Below are 27948 nucleotides of genomic sequence, written 5' to 3'. Positions count from 1 at the left end.
ATCAAAGAAGTGAACTAAATTTGTCTCAAAAGTGAAGATGATGATTACTTAATGGAAGTTATTTTGATATTGATCTAATCTTGTGGGCTAAACTTTATGACACTGCCAATATTTGACTATTTTTAACCTACAAAAATGGCATTTTCATGTTTTCATTTGATACATTGGTAGGCAATTCTCTTATTCAATCTATAATAAATTTCTTTAATTATTTCGCAAATAAAAAGTACCTAAGTGTCATCATTTTTAAAGGCAACACTAGATGGCAGTAAATACACAAAAGTTGTGACACGACACTGAGTTCTCAGTATGCAGTAATGATCATTTTTGCCTTTGCTCAATTTCACGCTGCACTGAAAAAGCTTTTAAGAAAAACTAAGGAATCAAAAACCTAAGTAAAAACTTAAAGTCACCTGGCTTTGTAAATGTGAGCCAGAAAAGCTACTGAAACTAAATTAATCCAATTTTGAATTATAAGAACATTGAAACTCACTATCAACTTCATTATATTTCTAAGTCATGTTTGTTTTGTTAAAAAACTCTAACCACATAAATTTATTTATATATTAATTTGGAGAAAAAGTTTAACATAGTAAATTGGTTTTTTATCAAGATGTTAAAAATTTGGCCGGGCGCGGTGGCTCACACCTATAATCCTAGCACTCTGGGAGGCTGAGGTGGGCGGATTGCTGGAGGTCAGGAGTTTGAAACCAGCCTGAGCAAGAGCGAAACCCATCTCTACTATAAATAGAAAGAAATTAATTGGCCAACTAATATATATAGAAAAAATTAGGTGGGCATGGTGGCACATGCCTGTAGTCCCAGCTACTCGGGAGGCTGAGGCAGCAGGATTGCTTGAGCCTAGGAGTTTGAGGTTGCTGTGAGCTAGGCTGATGACGCCATGGCACTCACTCTAGCCTGGGCGACAAAGCAAGACTCTGTCTTAAAAAAAAAATTTATACAAGAATTTACTTTATATATATATGTGTGTGTATATATATAGTTTATTTATTATGGCTTTGAGTTAGTGAAATTTCTACTCTTTTAGGGGTCATGAATGAAGGAAAATATGAAAGTACAGCATGCTGTTAATGTAATATGCTACCAGTGAAACATTTTTTTAAAATCAATAAATACTAACACTATCTAGATTCCAAGAAAAAATAGGGAATAACATATAATTTTATTTTAAAATTAATTTTAAGATTTTATTTCCTTGTATGAAGAGATATTTTCATCTCAAAGAGAAAAATCTTAGAAACATGTTAATTTGACCCATCAATAGTTTTAATGAACTTTCTGTAATGTTCTTTTTTTCCAGCTTCATTGAGGTATAATTTACAAATAAAAGTTGTATATATTTAAGGTATTCAATGTGATATACATATACATTGTAAAGTAATTAACACAATTAAGCTAATTAACATATTTATCACCTCACATTATTACCTTGTAACATTCTGAATTATAATTTCAGCCTGATTTTATAATATAAACTTATATGACAACAAACCAAAAACTTATATTTTCTAAGTTATTTGTAAATGTTACACTTTGTAGATTCATTACAAGACCAATTATTATGAAATTCAGCTGAGGTCCTGGAAACATCAGAATAATGTTTAATTTCTTAATTTTTTGGTTATTTCTGATACTTTCTCTGAGCCTGGCTTTGTCCTGACACACAAAATTCTCGATTTAGAAACCAAAGCTAGGGAAAGTCAATAAAATAAAAACAAACAAATCTCCAAATACATACTGGGGCAGAAAGAGGATCAATTTGTGCCAATATAATCCAACTTCTGACCAACAGTTAACATTTTAAAATATCATAAAATAAACAGGTGCAGCTTACTGCAAGCACATTAAAATAAATACACAATGAATAGTTAAAACAATCTTGAAGAAGAACAATGTTGGCGGTCTCACATTTCCTGATTTCAAAACTTGCTCTGGTAATCAAAGATGTGGTAATCAAAATAGTGTGGAACTGGCATAAAGACAGACATACAGACCATGGAATAAAGAGCCCCAAAATAAATCCTCACAAATATGGTCAAATGATTTTTGATGAGGGTGCCAACAAGCATTCACTGGGGAAAGGACAATCTATTCAATAAATGGTGCTGGGAAAACTGGACATCTACATACAAGATAATGAAGTTGGACCCCTACCTTATATCATATGTAAAAATTAACTCAAATTGGATCAAGATCTAAAACTATAAAATTCTTCAAAGAATAGCTATTGTGAATGTGCTGCAAAAAGCTTCATGACAATGGATTTGGCAATGATTTCTTGACTATGAAACAAAAAGCACAAAAGAAAAGAAAAAATAGGTAACTTAGACTTCATTAAAATTTAAAACTTCTGTGAATCAAAGAATACTATCAACAGAGTGAAAGGCAACCCATGGAATCAGAGAAAATATTTGGAAATCATGTATCTAATAAGAGATTAATATCTACAATACATGGAGTCCTATGACTTAGCAACAATGAAAAATCCAAACAGCCAGATTAAAAATGGGCAAAGGACTTGAATAGACGTTTCTTTTTTCCTCCTCTCCACTTTGAGGAGACATTTCTTTAAAGAAGATACATAAAAGGCCAATGACTTCATGAAAAGATGCTCAATAACACTAGTGATTAGAGAAATGCAAATCAAAACCACAATGAAATATCATCTCACACCCATTAGAATAGCTATTATCAAAAAAACAGAAAATAACAAGTGTTGGCAAAAATGTGGAAAAATTGGAACCCTGTGCATTGCTGGTAGGAATGTAAAATGGTATAGCTGCTATGAAAAATGGTATAGTGAGTCCTCAAAAAATTCAACATAAAATTACCATATAGTCCAGCAATGCGACTTCTGGATATATACTCAAAAGAAGTAAAATCAGTAACTTGAACAGACATTTCTCCTTACAGTTATACCACCATTAGTCACAATAGACAAAAAGTGGAAGCAATCTCAGTGCCCACTGAGGGATGAATGGGTAAAGAAAATGTGGTATACACATACAATGGAATATCATTCAGTCTTCAAAAGGAAGAGAATGTTGACACATATCACAACATGGATGAACCTTGAGGATACTATGGTGAGTTAAATAAGCCAGGCACAACAGGACAAATACTGTACAATTCTCCTTATATAAGGTTCCTGGAGTAGTCAAATTCACAGGCAGAAAGTAGAATAGTCATTTTCTATGGGATAGAGGGAGGAGGAAATGCAGAGTTAATGTTTAAAGGGTATGGAATTGCAGTTCAGGAAGATGAAAGAGTTCTGAAGACGAATGGTGCAGATGTTGCACAACAATGTGAATGTACTTAATGCCACAGAGCTGTGCACTTAAAAATGGTTAAAATTATAAATTTTATGTTATATAAATTTAGCCAAAATTTGAAAAATGCACATAAAAGAGCATTCATTACACATCTAGTTACAATCTCCTCACACCCCTCACCCTTTGACTTTCTCTGGGTGATCTCCATCTTAGTAAATACTGATAACATCACACTTACCTCCCCATTCACAAAAAACAACAAATACACAACAAAATAATCACTCTTCTAAGAATTTGGCCTTGGTAACCAAAGCAAATACTATTTGTTTAGAGGTATAAGCCTAGAGGTATCTAACAGAGTAACTTAAAACCTTGCTGGAATTTTTGCCTCTATAGATTAAATTTAGGCTAAAGAATACCTTTCTTCTATGTTATGATCAACTCTAGATTAGCTCATGGCTGTACTTTTGTCTCCTACCCTTCAGATTGTCTGGTACCTCTAACTTATATCCCAAGAGTAAACTACAATGGGGTCAGAATTCAGAGGGTAAGTCTCCACCAGCATGGAAAATAACTGCTTTTCAACTGCTCTAGGAAATCAGGAGTAAGCCACATCCAGCTCCTTCCCAAAACATGCTATAGAGGCCCAGACATCAGTGGAGGAACACATTGTCAGCAAAGACTCTGCTACCTTTGGATAAAATTAATGAATATCTGCTTCTCAAACCTTAATACCGGCCATTCATTTGGCATATCATTTATACTGCCTAGTTACACTCTCTAGTGGACGTATTTAACTATATATGTGTAGATGTGGGCACGAGTGTGTCAAATATGCACATCTTCTCAACTACATTAAAAAGCAGAGTTCTTGGCCAGGCACAGTGGCTCATGCCTGTAATCCTAACACTCTGGGAGGCCGAGGCGGGCGGATCGTTTGAGCTCAGGAGTTCGAGATCAGCCTGAGCAAGAGCAGGACCCTGTCTCTACTAAAAAAATGAAAGAAATTAGCTGGATGACAGACAGACAGACAGACAGACAGACAGACAACAGAGTGAGACTCTGTCTCAAAAAAAAAAAAGCAGAGTTCTTGAAGACAAAAGTGAAAAACAGCTCATGTCTGTTCTTAGCACCAGACTGAGTATTATATACATAGCAGCTCTCAATATTGATTGAGTGCAATTTAATTAAGGAATGAAAAGAATGAGCACTTGCCACCTTATGCCCTATAAGCAGAACTTAGAAGTGTTATAAACCAACAATTTTTTTTTTTTTTTTAAGATAAAGTCTCACTGTGTTGCCCGGGCTAGAGTGCAGTGGCATCAGCCTAGCTCACAGCAACCTCAAACTCCTGGGCTTAGGCAATCCTCCTGCCTCAGCCTCCTGAGTAACTGGGACTACAGGCATGCGCCACAATGCCCGGCTAATTTTTTCTGTATGTTTTTAGTTGGCCAATTAATTTCTTTCCACTTTTAGTAGAGACGGGGTCTCGCTCTTGCTCAGAGCTGGTTTCGAACTCCTGACTTTGAGTCATCCACCCACCTTGGTCTCCCAGAGTGCTAGGATACAACAGCCATGAGTCACTGCACCCAGCAATAAACCAACAATTATAGTCATATAATATTGAGTATAAACACATCAAAAAGGAAAAATCTCCATTTTCCTCTTTAAAGAAAGACTGAAATGCCTATTTTCTTTTTAAGTAATTTAGTTTATTAATTCAACATTCATCTAAACACTAAACTGCATACCTACCATGTTTCAGTCACTATTCTACGGGAATAGTCTTACTATGTTTACTGAGATAGAAAAATAGACAATGTCCCGTCTCTTGAAGCTGACAGTGTATAGGAGAGACAGATGTTAAAGACATAACCCCACAAGTAAATATAATGCATGGCTTGTAAGCAGGATAAATGCCATGAAGGAGAATACCACAAGGCCTCATGACAAACTAACAGAACAGCCCTAGTTGAGATGGAGAGATCAAAAAGGCCTGGGAGTTCAGTGATATCTGAGCTGAGAACTAAGGAATAAAAGTGTGTTAGCCAGGCAGAACAAGAGGACTTTGTGTGTGCAGAGGTCCCAACTGGGGAGAATAAAAGTTAATAAACAAGAAAACAAGGATTTTCATTCTGGAAAGATGGAGAAGTACTTTAAAGTACTGTTAATGTTAAGTACAACTAAAAACCATGGGTATTTATATATAAGATAAACATAAGAAGACCCTGAAAGACAGAAGAAGGCAGTCTATCTAGGGATCCCAGAACCAAAGAGCAACACAGGACTGAGTTCCCTGGATTTTTCTTTGCTTCATATATCCCAGATTGAGTGCCAAGGAAGCTGGCAACTCAGAAATGCAAAGGGACACAGATTTTTAAAAAGTCCCAAGTAAAGGCTTCTCTCTCTTACCAAAGGACTAGGAAAGGGGACATCAAGAAAGACAGAAACTTTTAGACAATAATCATTCTACTCCAGCCAAACACAACAGGAAACACTGTGGCCCCATCTCCCATTCATGTCAGCAAATGCCTAGAGGAAAGCCTAGACTTATACCTTTACCGGGCTATAAAAAGGGGAGTAGCCCCACCAGAGAAAGAGGCTGAGTAGGGAGCCCTGCCTCCCCTCACCATTAAATGGTAACAATCACACCCCCTCAGCCTGTCAGTAAAGTCTACATACAATACACCTTCACTTTCACCCCCACCTGGCAGTAACCAGGTTCCCCTTCCATTCCCCACTGCGGTGGCATCACAGGAAGTACAGTGAAGAGCTGGGGCTTTCGCCACCATGCAACAGTAATGAGGACATCCTCCACTGCGGTGTCAATGAGGCCATGTGGGAAACAGTGCTGAGGTAAGTGGATCCTTCCACCAAAAGAGGTTTCAGTGGACATGTAGTGAAGAGCCAAACTCTAAGCTCTGTCCAGCACTGTCAATAGAATCCAAGTGGGAAACCTAGACTACCACCACCAACTGGCAGTAACAAGATGACACCCCCACCCCTGCTGATGGCCACAGCTGAAGCTGTGTCAGAGGAGGTCTGCTAAAAAGTAAGATTTAAATCTTACCCAGATCCAGAGCTTCATAAAATAATACCCAACATGTCTAGTGTCGGTCAAAAATCACTCATCATAATAAGAACCAAGAAATCTCAACTTGACTGAGAAAATACAAACAATATACATCAGCACTGAAATAAATCACGTACTGAAATTACCTGACAAAGATTATTATTTTATTTTATTTATTTATTTATTTATTTTCAGACAGAGTCTTGCCTCGTTGCCCAGGCTAGAGTGAGTGCCATGGCGTCAACCTAGCTCACAGCAACCTCAAACTCCTGGGCTCAAGCAATCCTGCTGCTTCAGCCTCCCGAGTAGCTGAGACTACAGGTATGCGCCACCATGCCCGGCTAATTTTTTCTATATATATTAGCTGGCCAATTAATTTCTTTCTATTTATAGTAGAGACAGGGGTCTCGCTCTTGCTCAGGCTGGTTTTGAACTCCTGACCTCGAGCAATCCGCCCACCTCGGCCTCCCAGAGTGCTAAGATTACAGGCATGAGCCACCACGCCCGGCCCTGACAAGGATTTTTAAAGTAGCTATGCTATAAACTAAAGGTATGTGTCCCCCTAAAACACATTCATATGTTAAAGCCCTTACTCCCAATGTGATGACAGAACCTTTGGAAGGTAATTAGGTTTAGATGAGATCATGATGGTGGAGCTCCCATGATGGGGATTAGTATCCTTATATTAATAAGAAGAGACACAAGAGCTTCTGCTCTTGGCCATGTGAATATTCAGTGAGAAGGTAGACATATACAAGCTAGGAAGAGGTTCCTCAACAAGAACCAAATCTGCCAACACCTTGATCTTGGACTTCCCAGATTCCAGAACCATAAGAAATAAATGTCTGTTATTTAAGCCACCCAGTCTATGGTACTTTGTCATAGCAGCATAAGCTAAGACAATGCTTCAATAAAAATGCTTCAACATTCAATTACAAATCCTCTTGAAACAAATGGAAAAACAGAAAATCTCAGAAAGGAAATAGAAGTTATAAAAAAAAGAACCAAATGAAAATTATAGCACTGAAAACTGCAATAATACAATTTTTTAAAAAAACTTAGTAGATGGGCCCATGACATGACAGAGGACAGAATCAGTGAATTTGAAGATACATCAATAGAATTCACTTAATCTGAACAAAAGAAATAAAACAGACTAGAAAAAATTGAAATTGACCTGTGAGAAAATACAAAGGCCCAACATTCATATCAGAATTCTAGGAGAAGGAGGAGAGTGGGGCTAAAAGAGTATGTGAAGAAATAATAGCAGAAAAGATCCCAAATTTGGTGAAAGACACAAACCCACATATCTAAGAAGCTGAGCAAGCCACAAACAGAATAAACCCAAATAAATCCACACTAAGACCCACCATGATTAAACTTTCAAAAACTAAAGATACAGAAAAAAATCTTAAAAACACCCAGAGGAAAACAGACACATTACCTATAGGTTAACATCAATTTGAGTGACAGCAATTTCTCATGTAAAACCACAGAGACTAGAAAAAAGTATCAAAATATTTTTCAAGTGCTGAAAGAAAAGAACTGTTATCCATGAATTCTATATCCAGAAAAACTATCCTTCAAGAATAAAAGAGAAAAAAAAAAAGTTCTCAGATGAAGAAGAAATAAGAGAATTTGTTGCTAGCAAGCTTACCCTTAAAGATTGGCTAATATAAGTTCTTCAAACAGAAAGGAAATTGTTTTAGTTTCCTAGGGCTGCCAGAACATAAAACTGGATGGCTTAAAACAACAGAAATGTATTATCTTATAGTCTGGAGACTAGAAATCCAAAATCACAGTGTTGGCAGAGCCATGATCCCTCTGAAACCTGTAGGGGAGCCTTCTTCAGTGCTTCTTAGCTTCTGGTGGTTTGCCAGCAATCCTTGGTGTTCCATGGCTTGCAGCTACAACACTTCAATCTCTGCTTCCCTCATCACCTGGTGTTGTCTCCTCATGTTTCTATGTGTCTCTTCTTTTCTTATAAGGACATCACTCATACTGGAATAAGGGCCCATCCTATTCCAGTATTACCTCATCTTAACTAATTATATCTGTACAACCCCACCTCCAAAAAAGGTCACATTCTCAGATACTTGTGGTTTAGACTTCAAGATTTTGGGGGGGAGATATAATTCAACCCATATAAAAATTACCAAAAAAAAGTTTACATACTGTGTAATTTTTATATAACATTCTTGAAATGACAAAATTAGAAATAGAGAACAGATTTGTGGTTGCCAGGAGTTAGGAATGGTGGGGAGGAGAAAGGTGTGACTATAAAAAGACAGCAGTAGGAAGATCTTTGAGGTGATGGAGATTCATCTTGATTGTGGTGGTAGTCACATGAATCTATACATGGGATAAAATGACAAAACTACATACACATTGTACCAATGTCAATTTCTTTGGTTTTGATACTATACTATAGTTCCTTAAGATGTAACCATTGAGAAAACTGGGTGAAAGGTGCATGGAACCTATTATATTTCCAACTTCCTGTGAGCTATAATTATTCCAAAATAAAAAGTTAAATAATAAGAAAGTAAAAATTAAGTCACAATTACAGGCTAACAATTTAAATTTTTTGTAGATAACCCAAAGTTTTTACTCATAAAGATGTTTTAATAGATATTTTTGTACTCTAAGGAACTAGCTTAGATGATGACAGTAAAACAGTTGTTTTAATACTATGTGTAGAGACAAAAAAAAAAAAGGAAGAATCTAGAGGGCAACAATCAAGTGGCCCCTAGAACTTGCACATTAAGTGAACCCATGAGGATTAGACTAGCAAAATCAGCTTGTGACACATGAGTCTGCACAACAGTATTGTAGGCCAATAAATCTCCCTAATTAAGTAAGAAGAACCAGGCCCTGGATCTTATTAAGATAATACTAAATAAAAAAGAAAGCAGTAGGGTAACAATGGTAATATATAGGAAGAAAAACTGAGCCAGCCAGAAACCTAGAGAAAGTGAAGGCAAAAACCCCAGGAAGTGGGCAGTACTGAACTCTGCAAGCACTGCTCAGAAGCTGGCTATGGACACCAAGATCTGGCTCATGTCAGAGCTCTGCCCTTTGTGGGGGTACAGATGATTTACAGGTTTTCTATTTCTCTCAGAACTATTACACTCCCCTTATTCTTGTACATTTACCAAGAAATCTTTTAATAACCAATTCCATCTTTGCTTTAACACTGTCTGTTACGGTATTGGAGAAGTATCTTCTTAGGGTAAATTAACTACCTGACATTCTGGTCAGTCCTTCATGAGTATTGGTTTTTATATTTAAGTTGGTCCTTACAGCCAAATTAACTCTGGATATATTAAAACAAGTTTCTGTAATAGATTTGTACAGTTAAGGACTACATCCTAAATCAAGAAGGCACACTTTGAGGCTAGCCAGTTGGCCTCTCTCTAAGGTACCTCTATCTTGTTCTCTCACTTCACATGTAATAAATGAGCCTTGCAAATAGCTCTCCAAAATCCTATTCAACTCACAAAATTCAAACAGACCTACTTTCATCTGCCAGGGCCATTCTCTTTCCCCTCCTACTCACTGCTATCTAAAATCATTCTCCAAAATGCATATTCTACATATAGCATCTATCATGAACACAGATTCCTAACAAATACGATAAAAGAGCAAAACGAGCAAAGCAGAATGCATTTCTTTAGCCAACACTGGCAACGTGCAAGTTCATGATTTCATTTCTTCTGGTCAGCCCTGAGTCCTAAGGCCTTAGGTATGTGAAACACCACACTATGATCCTGCTAAATTCTGCTTTAATAAAGGTCCACAACTGTTCTATTTTGAAAATATCTAAAAATTAAAGGTGGTCAACAATATTCTTGACGATAACCATAAACAACAACAAAAAATATTCCTACAAATTCTTCCATTTACACTTGGTTACTGCATATTTTCAAGATATTACAGGAATCCATATTCTGAAACATGATAACTGGAAAACCTAAAAAGGACACAGACACAGCTAGCTTACTTGCACTTTGTATGTGAAATCATATGTTTTCCCACAAATTACATTTTGGAGTTTGAGAGTATTCTACAATGAATTCCACATCTGTAGCAAATGAAATTTAAATGATTATCAAAAAGCATTTCTTAGGATTTATTTGCTTAAAAAAATAGAAGTGTCATTTCCCTAGAATAGACTAAAAACACAAATTAAATTTATAGACTTCTATTTCAAATAGGATTTAACTCCTTAACATGGAACAGGCCAGCACAAAAGCTGGAAAAGTCACTTTTTGTTTGCATCATGGTTACTGATTTTCATACCTGGGCAAGAAAGCACAGCCTAAATGCTTCTATAGCTTGGTTCTTACAGGTGTGAGTTGCTAAACTGTCAGTCATGGACAGTTGGGGACAGTACTGCTTTAGAATAACAGAGGCATCTGATGTGGATGCTACTCAAAATAGTTTAAATTTTCACTTACCTCCACTGCTACTACAATCAAAATGAGGTCTGTTTTTGACTCTGGAAAGACTGCATTCACTTGAGGTGACATTCCAATGAGAGCACAGTTAGTGACCACAGATATAACACTCATTGTTTCAAAAGCCAACTAAAAGAAAAAAGAATGTGAAATTTAACACTGCAATGAATGTTTCTACATTTCCTCACCCTTTTTCGTATTATCTAAAAATCAAGGAAAAAGTCTTACCCTAGTTCTAAACATTCCAAGTATATTTTAAACTTTTTTCTCTGTCATGCTATGATTTTCTTTAGCTGAAAAAAGCCATACTGTTAGAAAGTATTTTAGATACTTTTGGCTTGAATATCTCAAAGCAGTATGTTCTACCTTCCTAATTGGAGGCAGCCAGGGACTGAATTTGAAATACTGTTAAAGTTACTGTACTCATATTATAATGGATATCTAAAGTAGGGCTGCCAGAGAAAATGTTTCATGTTCAAAACAGGTAAACTTTCAAAAAGAACTGATGTCATGCCACTGTCTTTTTACTTTGACATATCACACACCAGATCTCGTTTAGCTAAAACCAGCTTTATAACCAAGGCACCAGTTATAAACAGTGATCCCTTCCTAGCAGCATTTACCAAATCACCTGTAGAACTACAGCAGCTAGGCCCCACTAAGACCTACCAGACTCTGATCCAGGATCCCATGACGGAGACTTTGGTGCATACTACTGCGGATGGATATAGAAATGTTGTGACCACTGCTTTTTTTTTTTTTAAATATAAAGCACTTTATGATCACTACTTGATAACTTAACCACTAATTCCGAGAAACACTATTGGAAACATAAATTTTAAAAGAAGGGAAACAAAAGATGATTGAATCCAAACTTAATACATATATCTCCTCCCATGGAAAATTTCTGCCATCTTATAATTTAGAAATCCTTGGTGTCATGTGATGATTTTCCCATAGTTTTCTTAACAACAAACCTACTCAAGACTTTCTTTACCTTCTCTATAAATAGCTTCAAATTTCTATTTACTTACTTTTGATACATTCATATAGTTTAAAAATCAAAAGTTCTAAGTATATAGTGAAGAATCTCTCGGTCCCTTTGTCCCCTTATCTCCCACTTCTCAGCTCCTGTTCGCCCCCAAAAATAACCACAATTGCTAATTTCTTATGTACTTCGTATGCAAACGAATATTTACACTCTTTCTTACTTCCTTTTCAGCATAATATACACTGTCATGCCCCTTGCATTTGTCATTTAAAGTGTCTTAAAGGACTTTCTGTGTCAGTAGTAAAGGAGTTTCCCCATTCTTTGTCACAACTGCTGAAGTATTTTATTGCATGGATGTACCAGAATTCACTTAACCATTTTCTTTATTGGTGAGCATTTAGTTGCTATGACAAACAATGCTACAATTAGTAACCTAATATGTACATCATTTAACAAGAGTGGAAGTAGGCTAAATTCCTAAAAGTGAAATGGCGAAATCAAGGGGGACATGCGTTTGTAATCTGATAGATAACCAAGCTGCACTCCACGAGGTTGATCGGTTCACACTTCTACCAGCAATATATAGAGTGCCTGGCTTCCTCATCTTGCAATTCTTTTGTAACTAAACTTTCAGGGTTTATTTTTTTTAATCACCTATACTGAGTTATAATTTATATACAATAAACTGAATTCATTTAAGGTACACACTCCACTAGGTTTTGATAGGTATATTCACCTGTGAAACCACCACCACAAATAGGATGCAGAACATTTCCATTTCCCCCAAAAGATTCCTCATGCCCCTTTGCAATCCATCCCTCTCTTTACAACTGGCCCTAACCAAACACTGACCTGCTTTTTGTCAATATAGATTAGTTTGCATTTTCCAGAATTTGATATAACTGGAATCATACAGTATATTTTCTCTTGTGTCTACTTCTTTCACTTGGCATAATGATTTAGACATTGATCTATGTTGTATGTATCAGTAATTCATTCCTTTTTTACTGTTGAGTAGTGTTCCATTTTATGAATATACCAGAATTTTTCTTATCCATTTATCTACTGATGCCAAGTTGGGTCATTTCCAGTTTTGGATTATTGTGAATAAAGATGCTATGAACACTCCTGTGCAGCCTTTGTAGGGAAATATCCTTTCATTTCTCCCGGAATTCTTTCTTCCCATTAGACCTCCACTGATACCTCCTTTGCTGGGAGAGGTACAAGTGCCTCATATGTGTTCCCATGTGGCCTCCACTGTGCCAGGTGCTGGTGAAAGTGCTTACATCCCACTATGGTTCTTCTGAGACTGCCCCAGCAGGGACTAGAAAGAAAGCCTTATTACTGCCAGGTAATGAGCAGGAATCAGGGCTCCCTATGTGGCCTCCACTGACACTGCAGCAGGCGGCGCCTCGTTACTAGTCACCACCTGTTTAGACGAAGTCTCAGCTGGCTACTTTCCTACCAAATTGTCAAAGTTTTACATCTGAAAGGTGTCTTAGAGATTATATTTTACCTCTTTCAACCCCCAAGAAAAGTGATGCCAGAGAAAGTTAATGACTGCTTAGGGTCACATAGCTAGCAGCAAAGCAAGGACTGAAAACCAGTAAATTCAGTTTCTAAAATCTCTCTTTAAGGTTTGCCTTTTTTTTTTTTTTGGTCACAACACCTCTCTTTTTTATTTTTTCTCAAATACTTACCTGCCATACACCAATACTGGCTGAAGGTTCTGAGAACGGACGTTTGAAGACCCTGCACATTTTTAAGGCATCTGAATTGACTTCAGTGAAGTTATTTAATACAGCAAAGGCAGCTGCTAATGGATAAACACAGGAGAAAAGGCTCACATAACCAAACTGCAGGAATAACTCCAAGTAATCATCGAAGGTACCCTGAAAATACAACCAACAAGAAAGCATGCACTGTTTTAATATCATCTAACAGGAATATTCTTTTGCAATATTATTTGAGGCATTGGCCTCTAACTATTCAAAAAGCCCTCAAAGACTTTCCCCCAATTCTTTCTTCTCAACCACAGAATTTACTTAAATTTAAAGGCAATTTTATATTAAGTTCCTGAAATAAAGAATGAAAAATGATGTAGCTGCACATTTCATTGTGCAAAATCACTGAATTACTAGATTTTTCCTTGAGTAAACAACAGCAAAGCTAAAGATGTTTGTTCTTGACCAACTAAGAAGAAATGATCCAGTATCATAGAGATCTTTTATGATGTCCCCCTTACATCATGAGCACCCAGAATGTCATTCCCCCACTCTCCATTAAAAAATTGATGGTGGTAGTACCAGTGAAAACAGTAGAGTAACGACCACCAAAAGTTGACCCTTCCATAAAAGCAACATTAAAAAATCCAATAAAATTTGTCAGAATCAACTCTTTTAGTACCCTGGAAACTAACCAAAGAGTTGCCGCAACCTAAGCAGCATTTAGTCAAGAAAAACAGCTGAATTTTACAGTATTTTAACTTACTTTAGTCTCTGTGGCAGCTTTGAAACATAATACCATGCAGGAGGAACAGAATATTAGGGAAACAGAGCGGGGCTGAAAATCTTTGAAAGACTTATCCCCAAGGAAAGTCCTTATCTGACCTGATTGGTGGTACTCTAAAAGAACCACGTCAAAAGCCTGTCTTAATTCTACCTCACAGAGTCTCTCTTGGTGCTAAAGGCTTCTCCCTGGGGATGTCAGCCAAATTTTCTAACATAACGTTTGCTAGAGCAAACAATGAATGAGCTAGGGAGCTGAAAGGAAAAGCTGAGGAATGAGATGTCCATAGGTGATTTGAAGCACCAACATTTTCCTGGAAATCTGGAAGATCAGGCACACGTGTAGGACCATGCACATGCTCAGGAAAGATCTGAGAAGGCTCTAAGAACTCACACCTCTAACTGAACTCAAGGGTCTTTGACAGCAGGAAGTAAATGCTAAGGCAAAGTTTTAAACTTCCTGGCTGAGCGTTGATAGCATGGCGCAACAACAAAAGAGGGGCCTACCACACAGCTATAGAATATTCAATCCAATAAAAGAATATACATTATTTTCAAATGTATATAACACATTTTTCAAAATATGTGATATGTTAGATGAAACAAATCTGAAAGGCTTAAAATCATACAGAGTATTTTCTCTGACCACAATGAAATGAATCTGGAAATCAGTAACAAGAAATTTGGGAAATTCACAAATACATGGAAATTGAGTGTATATTGCAAAAAAATCTTCTGGGGCAAAGAAGAAACCACATAAGATATCAGAACATAATTTAAGATAAATGAAGACACAGCATACCAAAGCTTATGGGATGAAACAAAAGCAGTGGTCAACGGGAAACTTATGGCTGTAAATGCCTCTGTTAAAAAAAGGTCTCAAAACAACCTAAAGTTCCTCCTTAAGAAGCCTGAATAAACTAAACCCAAAGCAAGCAGAAGGAAATAAATAATAAATTCTAGAGTGAAAATAAATAAAATGAAAGTAGAAAAAGGATCAAAATTGGTTCTTGAAAAACATGAGGGAAAAAAGAGATAAATCACTATCTGGACTATGCAAGAGAAAAAGAGAAAAGATTCAAACTGCTAAAATCAAGAATGAAAAAGGGGACATTACTACTGGCTTTACAAGGGAGAAAAGAGAATATAAGGTAATTCTATGAACACTGTATGCCAAAAAGATGAAATGGGCAAATTCCTAGATGACAGAACTATGAAAAGTGACTCAAGAAGAAATAGGGGCCAGGCACAGTGGCTCACACCTGTAATCCCAGCACTTTGGGAGGTCAAGGTAGGAGGATCACTTGAGGCTAGGAATTCAAGACCTGGGCAACATAGTCAGATCTCATTTCCACACACATGCGCACACACACACACAAATTAGCCAAGTGTGGTGGTGCATGCCTGTTGTTCCAATACTTGGGGGCTAAAGTGTGAGGATTATTTGAGCCTAGGAGTTCGAGGCTGCAGTGAGCTATGATGGCGCCACTGCACTGTAGCCTGGACTAACACACACCAATTCTTTTCAAACTATTACAAAAAATTGAAGAGAATTCTTCTGACTGGGCGTGGGGGCTCATGCCTGTAATCCTAGCATTCTGGGAGGCTGAGGCTGATGGATCGCTTGAGCTCAGGAGTTCGAGGCCAGCCTGAGCAAGAGTGAGACCCCGTCTATACTAAAAAAATAGAAAGAAATTAACTGGACAACTAAAAACATATAGAAAAATTAGCCAGGCATGGTGGCACATGCCTGTAGTCCCAGCTACTTGGAAGGCTGAGGCAGGGCTCCTTGCTTGAGCCCAGGAGTTTGAGGTTGCTGTGAGCCAGGCTGATACCACGGCACTCTAGCCCGGGCAACAGAATGAGATTCTGTCTCAAAAAAAAAGAGAGAGACAGAATTCTTAATTCATTATATGGGACCAGCATTACCTTGATACCAGAGTAAGACAAGTACACAACAAGAAAAGAAAACTAAGGGTATTATCCCTGATGCAAGAGACCTCAACAAAGTACTAGCAAACTAAATCCAACAACATATCAAAAAGATAATCCACCATGATCAGGTAGACATTATCCCAGGGATGCAAGGATGGTTCAACATATGCAAAGCAATTAAGTGTGATACATCACATCAACAGAATGAAGACCAGAACCATATGATCATCTCAATAGACACAGAAAAAGCATTGGATAAAATTCAACATCCCTTCATAATAAAAACTCTCAACATATTAGGCACAGAAGGAACATAACTCAACACAATATAGGTCATATCTTACATATCCACAACTAACATCTTACTCAATGGGGAAAAGATGAAAGCCCTTTCCTCTAAGAACTGGGAAAAGGCAATGATGCCCACTTTCACTATTCTTATTTAACATAGTCCTGGAATTTCTTTTGCCTAAGCAATTAGGCAAAAGAAAGCAGTAAGGGGCATCCAAATTGAAAAAGAAGATATCACATTGTTTATGTTTGCTAATGAAATTGTCTTATATATAGGAATACCTAAAGACTCTACAAAAAAAACTCAGAACTGATAAACAAATTTAGTAAAGTTGCAGGATAGAAAATAATCATACAAAACCAGTACCTATTATATATACCAATAACAAACTAGGTAAAAAAGAAATCAAGAAAGCAATTCTATTTACAATAGCTACAAAAAAAATTAAGTACCTAGGAATAAATTTAACCAAGGAGGTGAAAGACATCCATAATGAAAACTACAGAGTACTAATGAAAGAAACTGAAGAGAATATAAACAAATAGACATCCCATGTTCATGATTGGAAGACTATTGTTAAAATGATCATACTACCCACAGCAATCTACTGATTCAATACAATCCTTATCAAAATACCAGTGATAGCCTTCAACGAAATAATCCTAAAATTTATACAGAACCACAAAAGATACCAAATAGCCAAAGCAATATCAAGCAAAAATAACAAAGCTACAGGCACTACACTACCTGATTTTAAAATATACTACAAAGCTATAGTAATAAAACCAGCATGGAATTGGTATACAAACAGTCACACAGACCAGTCAAACAGAATAGAGAACTCAGAAATAAATCCATGTATATACAGCCAACTGATTTTCAACAAAGGCGCCAAAAACACACATTGGGGAAAGGACAGTCTCTACAATGCTGCTGGGAAAACTAGATATCATTATGCAAAAAACTAAAATTAGACCCCCATCTATCACCATATACAAAAAAAATCAACTCAAAATGGATTAAAGACTTAAGTGTAAGACCTGAACCTATAAAACCACTAGAAGAAAACATAGGGGAAACTCTTCAGGACATTGGTCTAGGGAGGCCAAGATTTTATGGCTAAGACTTCAAAAGCACAGGCAACAAAAACAAAAATAGACAAATGGGACCATAATACTAAACTATAAACTAAAAAACTATAAACTAAAAAGCCTCTGCATAGCAAAGGAAAAATTTACAGAGTGAAGAAACAATATGTAGAATGGGAGACACATTTGCAAACTATTTGTCTTTGTCCATTTGTGTTGCTATAAAGGAATACCTGAGGCCGGATAATTTATAATAAAAAGTAGTTTATTTGGCTCACAGTTCTGCATGCTGTACAAGAAGCATAGCACCAACATCTGCTTCTTGGGAGGGCTTCAGGCTGCTTCCACTCATGGCAGAAGGTGAAGGGGAGCCAGCTGGGCAGAGATCACATGGCAAAGGAGGAAGCAAGGGGCAGGGGGAGGTGCCAAGTTCCTTTTAACAACCAGCTGTCATAGGAACTAACAGAGCAAGAACTTATTCATTACTTCGAGAACAGCACCAAGCCATTCAGGAGGGATCTGCCCCCATGACCCAGCACCTCCTATTAGACCCCACCTTCAACACTGGGGATCAAATTTCAACATGAGGTTTGGGGGGAACAAACATCCAAACTATAGCGCTATTCATCTGACAAGAGACTAATATTCAGAATATACAAGGAATTCAACTGAACAATAACAAAAACAAATAATCCAATTAAAAAATGGGTGAAGCATCTGAATGGGCATTTCTGAAAAGAAGATATACAAATGACCAAACAAATACATGAAAAAACGCTCAACATGATTAATCATCAGAGATATGTAAATCAAAACTACAATGAGATATTATCTCACCCTAGTTAGAATGTCTATTATCAGAAAGACAAAAATAACAAAAGCTGGCAAGGATGCAGAGAAAAGGGAACTCTTATACACTGTTGGAAGGAATGTAAATTAGTACAGCCATTAGGGAAACTGGCGTGGAAGTTTCTAAAAAACTAAAACCAGAAATACCATATGATCTGGTAATTCTACTACTGGGTATTTATCCAAAGGAAAGGAAATCGGTACATCAAAGGAATACCTGCATCCCCATGTTTATTGCAGCACCATTCACAATAGAAAAGATATGGAATCAACCTAAATGTCCATCAACAGAGAAACAGAGAAAGAAAACACAGTAGAAATACACAATGGAATCTAAATTGGCCATAAAAAGAATGATATCTTGTCATTTGCAGCAACGTGGATGAGCCTGGAGGACATTATATTAAATGAAATAAGTCATAAAAAGAAAGATGAATACCACATGTTCTCACTCATATGTGAGAACTAAAAAAAAAATTGAGCTCATGGAAATAGAAAGTAGAACTGTGGGTATTAGAGGCTAGGAAAAGTAGGGGAAAGGAAGGGATAGGATAGGTTAATTAATGGATACAAAATTATAGCTAGACAGGAAGAATGATTTCTGGTATTCTGTAGCACTGTAGGATAAATATGGTTAACTATAATTTATTGCATGTTTTTAAAAAGCTAGAAGAGAGGATTTTGAATGTTCACAACACAAAGAAATCATAAATGTTTGAGGTGATGAATATGCTAATTATCCTGATTCGATCATTACACACTGTATACATGTACAGAAATATCATTCTGTATCCTATATATATGTGTAATTATTACCTGTCAACTAAAAATAGAAGGAAAAAAAAAGCATCTGAACAGATCTATAACAAGTAAAGAGATTGAGTTAATAATCAAAAACTTCCCACAAAGAAGCCCAGACCCCAGTGGCTTCACTGGTAAATTCTATCAAACATCTTTATTAATACCAATTCTTCACAAACTTTTACAAAAAAGAAGACGAGGAAGAAATACTTCTCAACTTGTTCTATGAGGCCAGTATTACCCTAATACCAAAACCAGACAGACATCACAAGAAAATTACAGACCAATAACCTTATAAATAGAAATGTAAAAATCCTCAACAAAATATTAGCAAGCTGGATCAAGCAACATATTAAAAGGATACACCATGACCAAATGAGATTTATCCTAGAATCGCAAGGCAGGTTCAACATACAAATATCAATCAATGTAACACACCACATTAATAAACTTTTTTTAAAAAGACACAGAAAAACAAAATCCAACATCCTTTCATGACAAAAACAATCAACAAGTAAAGAATAAAAAGGAATTCCCTCAACTCAATGAACAGTGTCTACAAAACACCCATAGTTAATGGCAAAAGCTCCCCCACTAAGATCAAGAATGTCTGCCTTATTCAGCATTGTCCTGGAGGTTCTTGCCTATAAAATTAGACAAGAAAAAGAAATAAAAGGCATTCAGAGCAGAAAAGTAAACCTATCTCTACTTATAGAAGACATATCTTACATATAAAAATCCTTAAAGAATTAAAAAAAAGACACACTTACCCTATTAGCTGAAAGTAGCAAAGACCAACTGACTAAGACAATTCTAAGAACCTATGTATGAACTATAAGAACAAAGTAGTTATTAAGAATACTATGATTTTGTTGAAAATTTTTGCATCTATATTCATTAGGGATATTGGTCTGTAGTTTTCTTTTTTTGTTGCATACTTTCCTGGTTTGGGTATCAGAGTAATATTCGCTTCATAAAAGGTGTCAGGGAGGTTTCCATTCTTCTCGATGTTGTGGAATAGTTTCTGCAAGATAGGTACTAGTTCTTCTTTGTAAGTGTGGTAAAATTCGGGTGTGAAGCCATCTGGACCGGGACTTTTCTTTTTAGGGAGATTTTTAATTGCTGTTTCTATTTCAGCTGTTGAGATTGGTCTGTTCAGGGAATCTATTTCTTCCTGGTTGAGCCTAGGGAGGCTGTGTGTTTCTAGAAATTTGTCCATTTCCTCCACATTTTCCAGTTTGTGTGCATAAAGATTTTTGTAGTATTCATAAATTGTATCTTGTATCTCTTTGGGATCAGTTGTGATATCTCCTTTTTTGTTCCTGATGGAGCTTATTAGAGATTTCTCTTTTCTGCTTTTCGTTAGCTTAGCCAATGGTGTGTCAATTTTGTTTATTTTTTCAAAGAACCAACTTTTTGTTTTATTAATCTCCTGAATAGTTTCCCTGTTTTCAATTTCGTTTAGTTCTGATTTGATCTTGTTGATTTCACTTATTCTGCTGGGTTTGGGGTTGTCTGTTCTTCTTTTTCCAGCTCTTTGAGTCATTTCATTAGATTGTCAATTTGTGATCTTCTTGACTTTTGGTTATAGGCATTTATGGAGATAAACTTTCCTCTCAGAACTGCTTTAGCTGTGTCCCAGAGGAGTTGATAACTTGTCTCTCCATTGTCATTTTCTTCATAGAATTTTTTTATTTCCGTCTTGATTTCTTCATTTACGAAGTAATCATTTAGTAGGAGGTTGTTTAATTTCCACGTTTTTGTGTAGAAATGTGAGTTTCTGTTAGGGTTAATTTCTAGTTTTATTCCACGGTGATCTGAGAAGGTACATGGTATGATTTCTATTTTTTTAAATTTCTTGAGATTTTCTTTGTGTCCCAGGATATGGTCAATCTTAGAGAATGTCCCATGAGCTGATGAGAAGAACGTATATTCAGTGGATTTTGGGTAGAATGTTCTGTAAATGTCAGTCAGATCCAATTGTTCTAGAGTTTTGTTTAAGTCCATTATTTCTTTATTAATTTTCTGTTTGGAGGATCTGTCTTGTGCCGTCAGTGGGGTGTTGAAATCTCCAGTGATTATGGAGCTGCTATTAATCCATTTGCTTAGCTCCAGTAAGGTTTGCTTTATGAATCTGGGTGCACCTAAGTTGGGTGCATATATATTTAAAATTGTTATCTCTTCTTGATGAACTGTGCCCTTCACCATTATATAATGACCCTCTTTGTCTTTCACTACTTTTGTTAGTTTAAAAACTAAATCGTCTGAAATTAGAACTGCCACACCAGCCTTCTTTTGGCTTCTATTTGCTTGGAATATTGATCTCCACCCTTTTATTTTTAGTCTATATGCATCCTTGCAGGTTAGATGTGTTTCCTGAAGACAGCATATACTTGGCCTGTATTTTCTTATCCATTCAGCCAGCCTATGTCTCTTGAGTGGAGAGTTTAAGCCATTCACATTTATTGAGAGAACTGATAGGTGAGGTAGATTACTGATCATTCTGTTGGGTTGGATGTTGTTGCTATGATTTCTGTCTTGAGCCATTGTAATATCTGGCCTTTAATATCTTTGGGTTGTGGTTGTTTTTATATTCGTGGGTTATTATTATGATGTTCCGTACGTAATGCTGTTTTAAGTACTTCTTGTAGGGCTGGTCTTGTCTTGGTGAATTCTCTGAGCCTTTGCCTGTCTGAGAATGTTTTTATTTCTCCTTCATATACGAAGCTTAGTTTTGCAGGGAATAATATTCTAGGCTGGGCATTGTTTTGTTTCAAAAGAGTGAGAATGGGGCCCCAGTCTCTCCTTGCTTGTAAGGTCTCATTAGAGAAGTCTGATGTTATTCGAATTGGCTTTACCTTGTATGTTACTTGCTTCTTTTGTCTTACAGCTCTTAGAAGGGCCTCTTTGGTTGATACTTTGGTCAGTCTGATGACTGCATGTCGTGATGTCTTCCTGTTTGCGTTGAATCTCCCAGGAACCGAATCCAGACACTTATCAAAAAAATAATCCACCACGACCAAGTGGGCTTCATCCCAGGGATGCAGGGATGGTTCAACATACGTAAATCTATAAATGCAATTCACCACATAAACAGAAGCAAAAACAAAGACCACATGATTCTTTCAATAGATGTAGAAAAAGCTTTTGACAAAATTCAACACCCTTTCATGATACGAACACTTAAGAAAATAGGCATAGAAGGGACATACCTAAAAATGATACAAGCCATATATGACAGACCCATAGCCAACATCATACTGAATGGGGAAAGATTGAAATCATTCCCACTTAGAACTGGAACCAGAAAAGGCTGCCCACTATCTCCACTTCTGTTCAACATAGTGCTAGAAGTCTTGGCTACAGCAATCAGACAGGAAAATGGAATCAAAGGTATCCAAATAGGGGCAGAAGAGATCAAACTTTCACTGTTTGCTGATGATATGATATTGTATCTAGAAAACCCCAAAGATTCAACCAAGAAACTCCTGGAACTGATCAATGAATTTAGTAAAGTCTCAGGATACAAAATCAATACACAGAAATCAGAGGCGTTCATATACGCCAACAACAATCTAATTGAGAACCAAATCAAAGACTCAATTCCCTTCACAATAGCAACAAAGAAATTAAAGTACCTAGGAATATACTTAACCAAGGACGTAAAAGACCTCTACAGGGAGAACTATGAAACACTGAGGAAGGAAATAGCAGAGGATGTAAACAGATGGAAATCCATACCATGCTCGTGGATCGGCAGACTCAATATCATCAAAATGTCTATACTACCCAAACTGATCTACAGATTCAACGCAATACCTATTAAAATCCCATCAGCATTCTTCACAGATATAGAAAAAATAATTTTATGCTTTGTATGGAACCAAAGAAGACCCCGAATATCAAGAGCAATTCTAGGCAACAAAAACAAAATGGGAGGCATTAACATGCCAGATATCAAACTATACTACAAAGCTGTAGTAATTAAAACAATATGGTATTGGCACAAAAATAGGAACATTGACCAGTGGAACAGATGTGAGAATCCTGATATAAAACCATCCTCATATAGCCATCTAATCTTTGATAAAGCAGACAAAAACATACGCTGGGGAAAAGAATCCCTCTTCAATAAATGGTGCTGGGAAAACTGGATAGCCACCTGTAGAAGGCTAAAACAGGACCCACACCTTTCACCTCTCACAAAAACCAACTCACGCTGGATAACAGACTTAAACCTAAGGTATGAAACTATTAGAACTCTAGAGGAAAAAGTTGGAAACACTCTCCTAGACATCGGCCTTGGCAAAGAGTTTATGAAGAAGTCCCCAAAGGCAATTACAGCAGCAAGAAAAATAAATAAATGGGACATGATCAAACTACAAAGTTTCTGCACAGCCAAAGAAATAGTCATGAAAGTAAACAGACAACCTACAGAATGGGAGAAAATTTTTGCATCCTATGCATCCGATAAGGGACTGATAACTAGAATATACTTAGAACTCACGAAAATCAGAAAGAAAAAATCAAATAACCCCATTAAAAAGTGGGCAAAGGACTTGAACAGAAATTTTTCTAAAGAAGACAGAAGCATGGCCAACAAACATATGAAAAAATGCTCAACATCTCTAATCATCAGGGAAATGCAAATCAAAACCACAATGAGATATCACTTAACCCCAGTGAGAATGGCCTTTATCAAAAAATCTCCAAACAATAAATGCTGGCGTGGTTGCGGAGAGAGAGGAACACTCCTACACTGCTGGTGGGACTGCAAACTAGTTCAACCTCTGTGGAAAGCAATATGGAGATACCTTAAAGCGATACAAGTGAATCTACCATTTGATCCAGCAATCCCATTGCTGGGCATCTACCCAAATGATCCAATGACACTCTACAAAAAAGACACCTGCACTCGAATGTTTATAGCAGCACAATTCATAATTGCAAGGCTGTGGAAACAGCCCAAGTGCCCATCAATCCAAGAATGGATTAATAAAATGTGGTATATGTATACCATGGAGTACTATTCAGCTCTAAGAAACAACGGTGATATAGCACATCTTATATTTTCCTGGTTAGAGCTGGAACCCATACTACTAAGTGAAGTATCCCAAGAATGGAAAAACAAGCACCAGATAAATTCTCCAGAAAACTGGTATTAACTGAGTAGCACCTAAGTGGACACATAGGTACTACAGTAATAGGGTATTGGGCAGGTGGGAGGGGGGAGGGGGGTGGGTATATACATACATAATGAGTGAGGTGTGCACCATCTGGGGGATGGTCATGATGGAGACTCAGACTTTTGGGGGGGGGGGAAATGGGCATTTATTGAAACCTTAAAATCTGTACCCCCATAATATGCCGAAATAAAAAAAGAAAAGAATACTATGGGGCTGGGCACAGCGGCTCCTGTCTGTAATCCTAGCACTCTGGGAGGCTGAGGCAGGAGATCACTTGAGGTCAGGAGTTGGAGACCAGCCTGGGCAAAAGCAAGATTCCGTCTCTACTAAAAACAGAAAAGTTAATGGGTGTGGTGGCTCACACCTGTAGACCCAGTTACTTGGGAGGCTTAAGCCCAGGAGTTTGAGGTTGCAGTGAGCTATGATGATGCTACCACACTCTACGCAGGGGGACAGAATGAGACTCTGTCTCAAAAAACAAACAAGAATACTGTGGTATATCTGTGAAAATCATCATAATTAATTTTACATATCTAAGTTATTAATTGTATAAAGGCAAAGTTTCAGGTTCCAGGTGACCCATCCCACTTTTTCTTCACATATCTCAGAGTTCCCTATCCTAAGCACATTTATTTAGTGCAGATTTGAATGGCAAGGAAAGAAAGTATAGAGTGAAGGCAACAATCAGTATACAGACAGCAGGGACTGGGCTATTCTCTTCCTTAAATTGTTCTTTTTATTCAATATTATATTGAGTGATTGCTGAATGCCAGGCTTTGTGTTAGAAACAGAGTTTCCACAATAAATAACATGAGGACCCTACCTTCAGTGACTGAGAAAGGAAAATTATTCACCAATGGTACAAAAACTCTAAATAAAATATTAGCATACTCTACATAGCAACGTATATAAAAAATAATGAACAATTAATCACTTAAATGTGAACATGGTATTCCCTAAGAAAATTTATTAATGTAAATAAAAACATTAAATAATTAAGGAGATAATACAATAATCACAACAGAAGCAAAAAAATTGATAAAATATCATTCATAATAAAAACTCTTAATAAATAAGGAAGAGGCCGGGCGCGGTAGCTCTCGCCTGTAATCCTAGCACTCTGGGAGGCCAAGGCGGGCGGATTGCTCGAGGTCAGGAGTTCGAAACCAGCCTGAGCAAGAGTGACACCCCAACTCTACTATAAATAGAAAGAAATTAATTGGCCAATTAATATACACAGAAAAATTAGTCGGTGGCGCATGCCTGTAGTCCCAACTACTCGGGAGGCTAAGGCAGCAGGATTGCTTGAGCCCAGGAGTTTGAGGTTGCTATGAGCTAGGATGATGACACAGCACTCACTCTAGCCTGGGCAACAAAGCAAGACTCTGTCTCAAAAATAAATAAATAAATAAATAAATAAAATAAGGAAGAGAAAATAACATTTTTAAACTGATAAGAAGTTACTTACTAAAAACATCAAACAAACATAATACCCAACCATGGTGAGAATACAAAAAATCAGAAACAATATAAAGATTCCTGTAGTAACTCATACCAGTGAGCCTAATAGATGAAAACTGAAAAAAGAAAGAAAATGTCCATTATTTATACTTAAAATAACTGTCTACATAGAAAATCCAACAAAATATATAGAAAATATATCGGAAATAATAGGCGAGTTCAGCGAAGTTGTTGAGTAAAAGACACAAAAAACAACAGCATTACCGTATGACAGCAACAAAAAATTAGAAAATACATTTTTGAAGAGATACCATGTATAGGGAAGAGGAAAGCCTCAAAGTATCTACCCACAGATAACTTATTCATTACAAAATGAAAAAGAACCTTTGCAGTGTAACCAAGTGAGACAGCCTGATGTCAATACCTGCTGGTGGGGTGCAAGAAGTACACGTCCCGGCCGGGCGCTGTGGCTCACGCCTGTAATCCTAGCTCTTGGGAGGCCGAGGCGGGCGGATTGCTCAAGGTCAGGAGTTCAAAACCAGCCTGAGCAAGAGCGAGACCCCGTCTCTACTATAAATAGAAAGAAATTAATTGGCCAACTGATATATATATAAAAAATTAGCCGGGCATGGTGGCGCATGCCTGTAGTCCCAGCTACCCGGGAGGCTGAGGCAGAAGGATCACTCGAGCCCAGGAGTTTGAGGTTGCTGTGAGCTAGGCTGACGCCACGGCACTCACTCTAGCCTGGGCAACAAAGCGAGACTCTGTCTCAAAAAAAAAAAAAAAAGAAGTACACGTCCAAAGTTTAACTCAGATCTTAGGAAGAAACAATCAGACAATGGATTCACAAAAGTCAATGCCTTGAAAAACGGCAAGAGGGTTACTCTAGATCTGCAGTTTTCAAACTTTTTGGTCTTGAGAGCCCTAAACTCTTAAAAATTATTGAAGACGTTAAAGACCTATTGTTTATGTGAATTATAGCTAGTGATATTTACCATATTATCAATTAAAACTGAGAAATTTTAAAATTTCATTAATTCCTTTAAATAATAACATATTAACATAAATGAAATATTCTTTTAAAAATCAGTACAGTCCAAAACAAAAAAGGTTTGGTGCAAAGTGACACTCATTTACATTTTTGGCAAACCACCGTAATATCTAGCTTAATAGAAGGCTGCTCATTTACTGTATAGTAATACATTGTTCTAGTTTAGACATTCATTATGAAAATTCAGCCTTGGGCAGTTATGAAGTTGGATGTGAACTGGCAGTTTCCAGAAAAAGGTAGGCAGTGGATAGTGAAGATCTAAGAAGAAACATAGCTTAGCCCTGGACTGGTGGAGCCAGGGTCAGGAAACACCAGTGGATTACCCTTGGTGGGCATATTACAGAGGATTTCTTTTTCTTATTTACTCTGTCTTGCATTTTCCAAATTTTCTATAGTGAGTGAGCAAGTATTACTTTTATAATAATATTTTCTTAAGTTTCAGCCAAATTGCTTTTCCTAAAGCTTGGCAATATTATTTTAGACTCATTACAGCAGTCAGGATAAGATTAAAGAAAATACAATTCTAAATTCATTGAATTCAGGCAGGAGGAAAATACACCCAGAAAAAAGGATTAATGCATAGGAAATAATCGCCTAGAACAAATGTGACCTGAAAGCATCTCCCCTCTCCAAATATATGAGGAGAACTGAAATAGCAAATATCCAATGTCACTCCAGTAGAGAGAGTAAAAGGAACTTGTAGGATATGAGGAGGGGAAACGGCCAGACCAGGCAGGACCCTTTAGGCACCTTAAGAAGCGACACTGCCAACCCTAGAGTTCACTCACAGACCCAGGACCTGCAAGAGAAAATTCGTACATTGTGTCCTTTATTTCAGTATAAACAGAGTCTGAAACAGGAAAGCAAAGTCTTGAATCTTATTCCTGATTTAGTCACCAAATTATTAATAACATAAGAGTTTCAGTTGCCTCTTTTTGACATGGGAAGAACTGTTGCCTCC

At 37.0% G+C, this 27948-nt stretch overlaps 1 protein-coding gene across 5 annotated transcripts in view; it reads right to left on the bottom strand.

The window, feature by feature from the left end:
- The window catches only part of ANO10 (anoctamin 10), a 208201-nt gene that overhangs the window by 136953 nt on the left and 43300 nt on the right, over positions 1–27948 (bottom strand). For all 5 annotated transcript variants that reach the window (XM_076006987.1, XM_012770397.3, XM_076006991.1 and 2 more), the window contains exons 10-11: positions 13518–13709; positions 10827–10955 (exon numbers count right to left, since the gene is read on the bottom strand). In XM_076006987.1, the coding sequence (XP_075863102.1) occupies positions 10827–10955; positions 13518–13709 (321 nt within the window). The remainder of the gene's footprint in view (positions 1–10826; positions 10956–13517; positions 13710–27948) is intronic.

The sequence above is a fragment of the Microcebus murinus genome, chromosome 1 (genome assembly GCF_040939455.1).
Source record: "Microcebus murinus isolate Inina chromosome 1, M.murinus_Inina_mat1.0, whole genome shotgun sequence".
Taxonomy (NCBI): domain Eukaryota; kingdom Metazoa; phylum Chordata; class Mammalia; order Primates; family Cheirogaleidae; genus Microcebus; species Microcebus murinus.
Note: the sequence above shows the minus strand (reverse complement) of the source record. Positions and strands in the feature narration are given on the sequence as shown.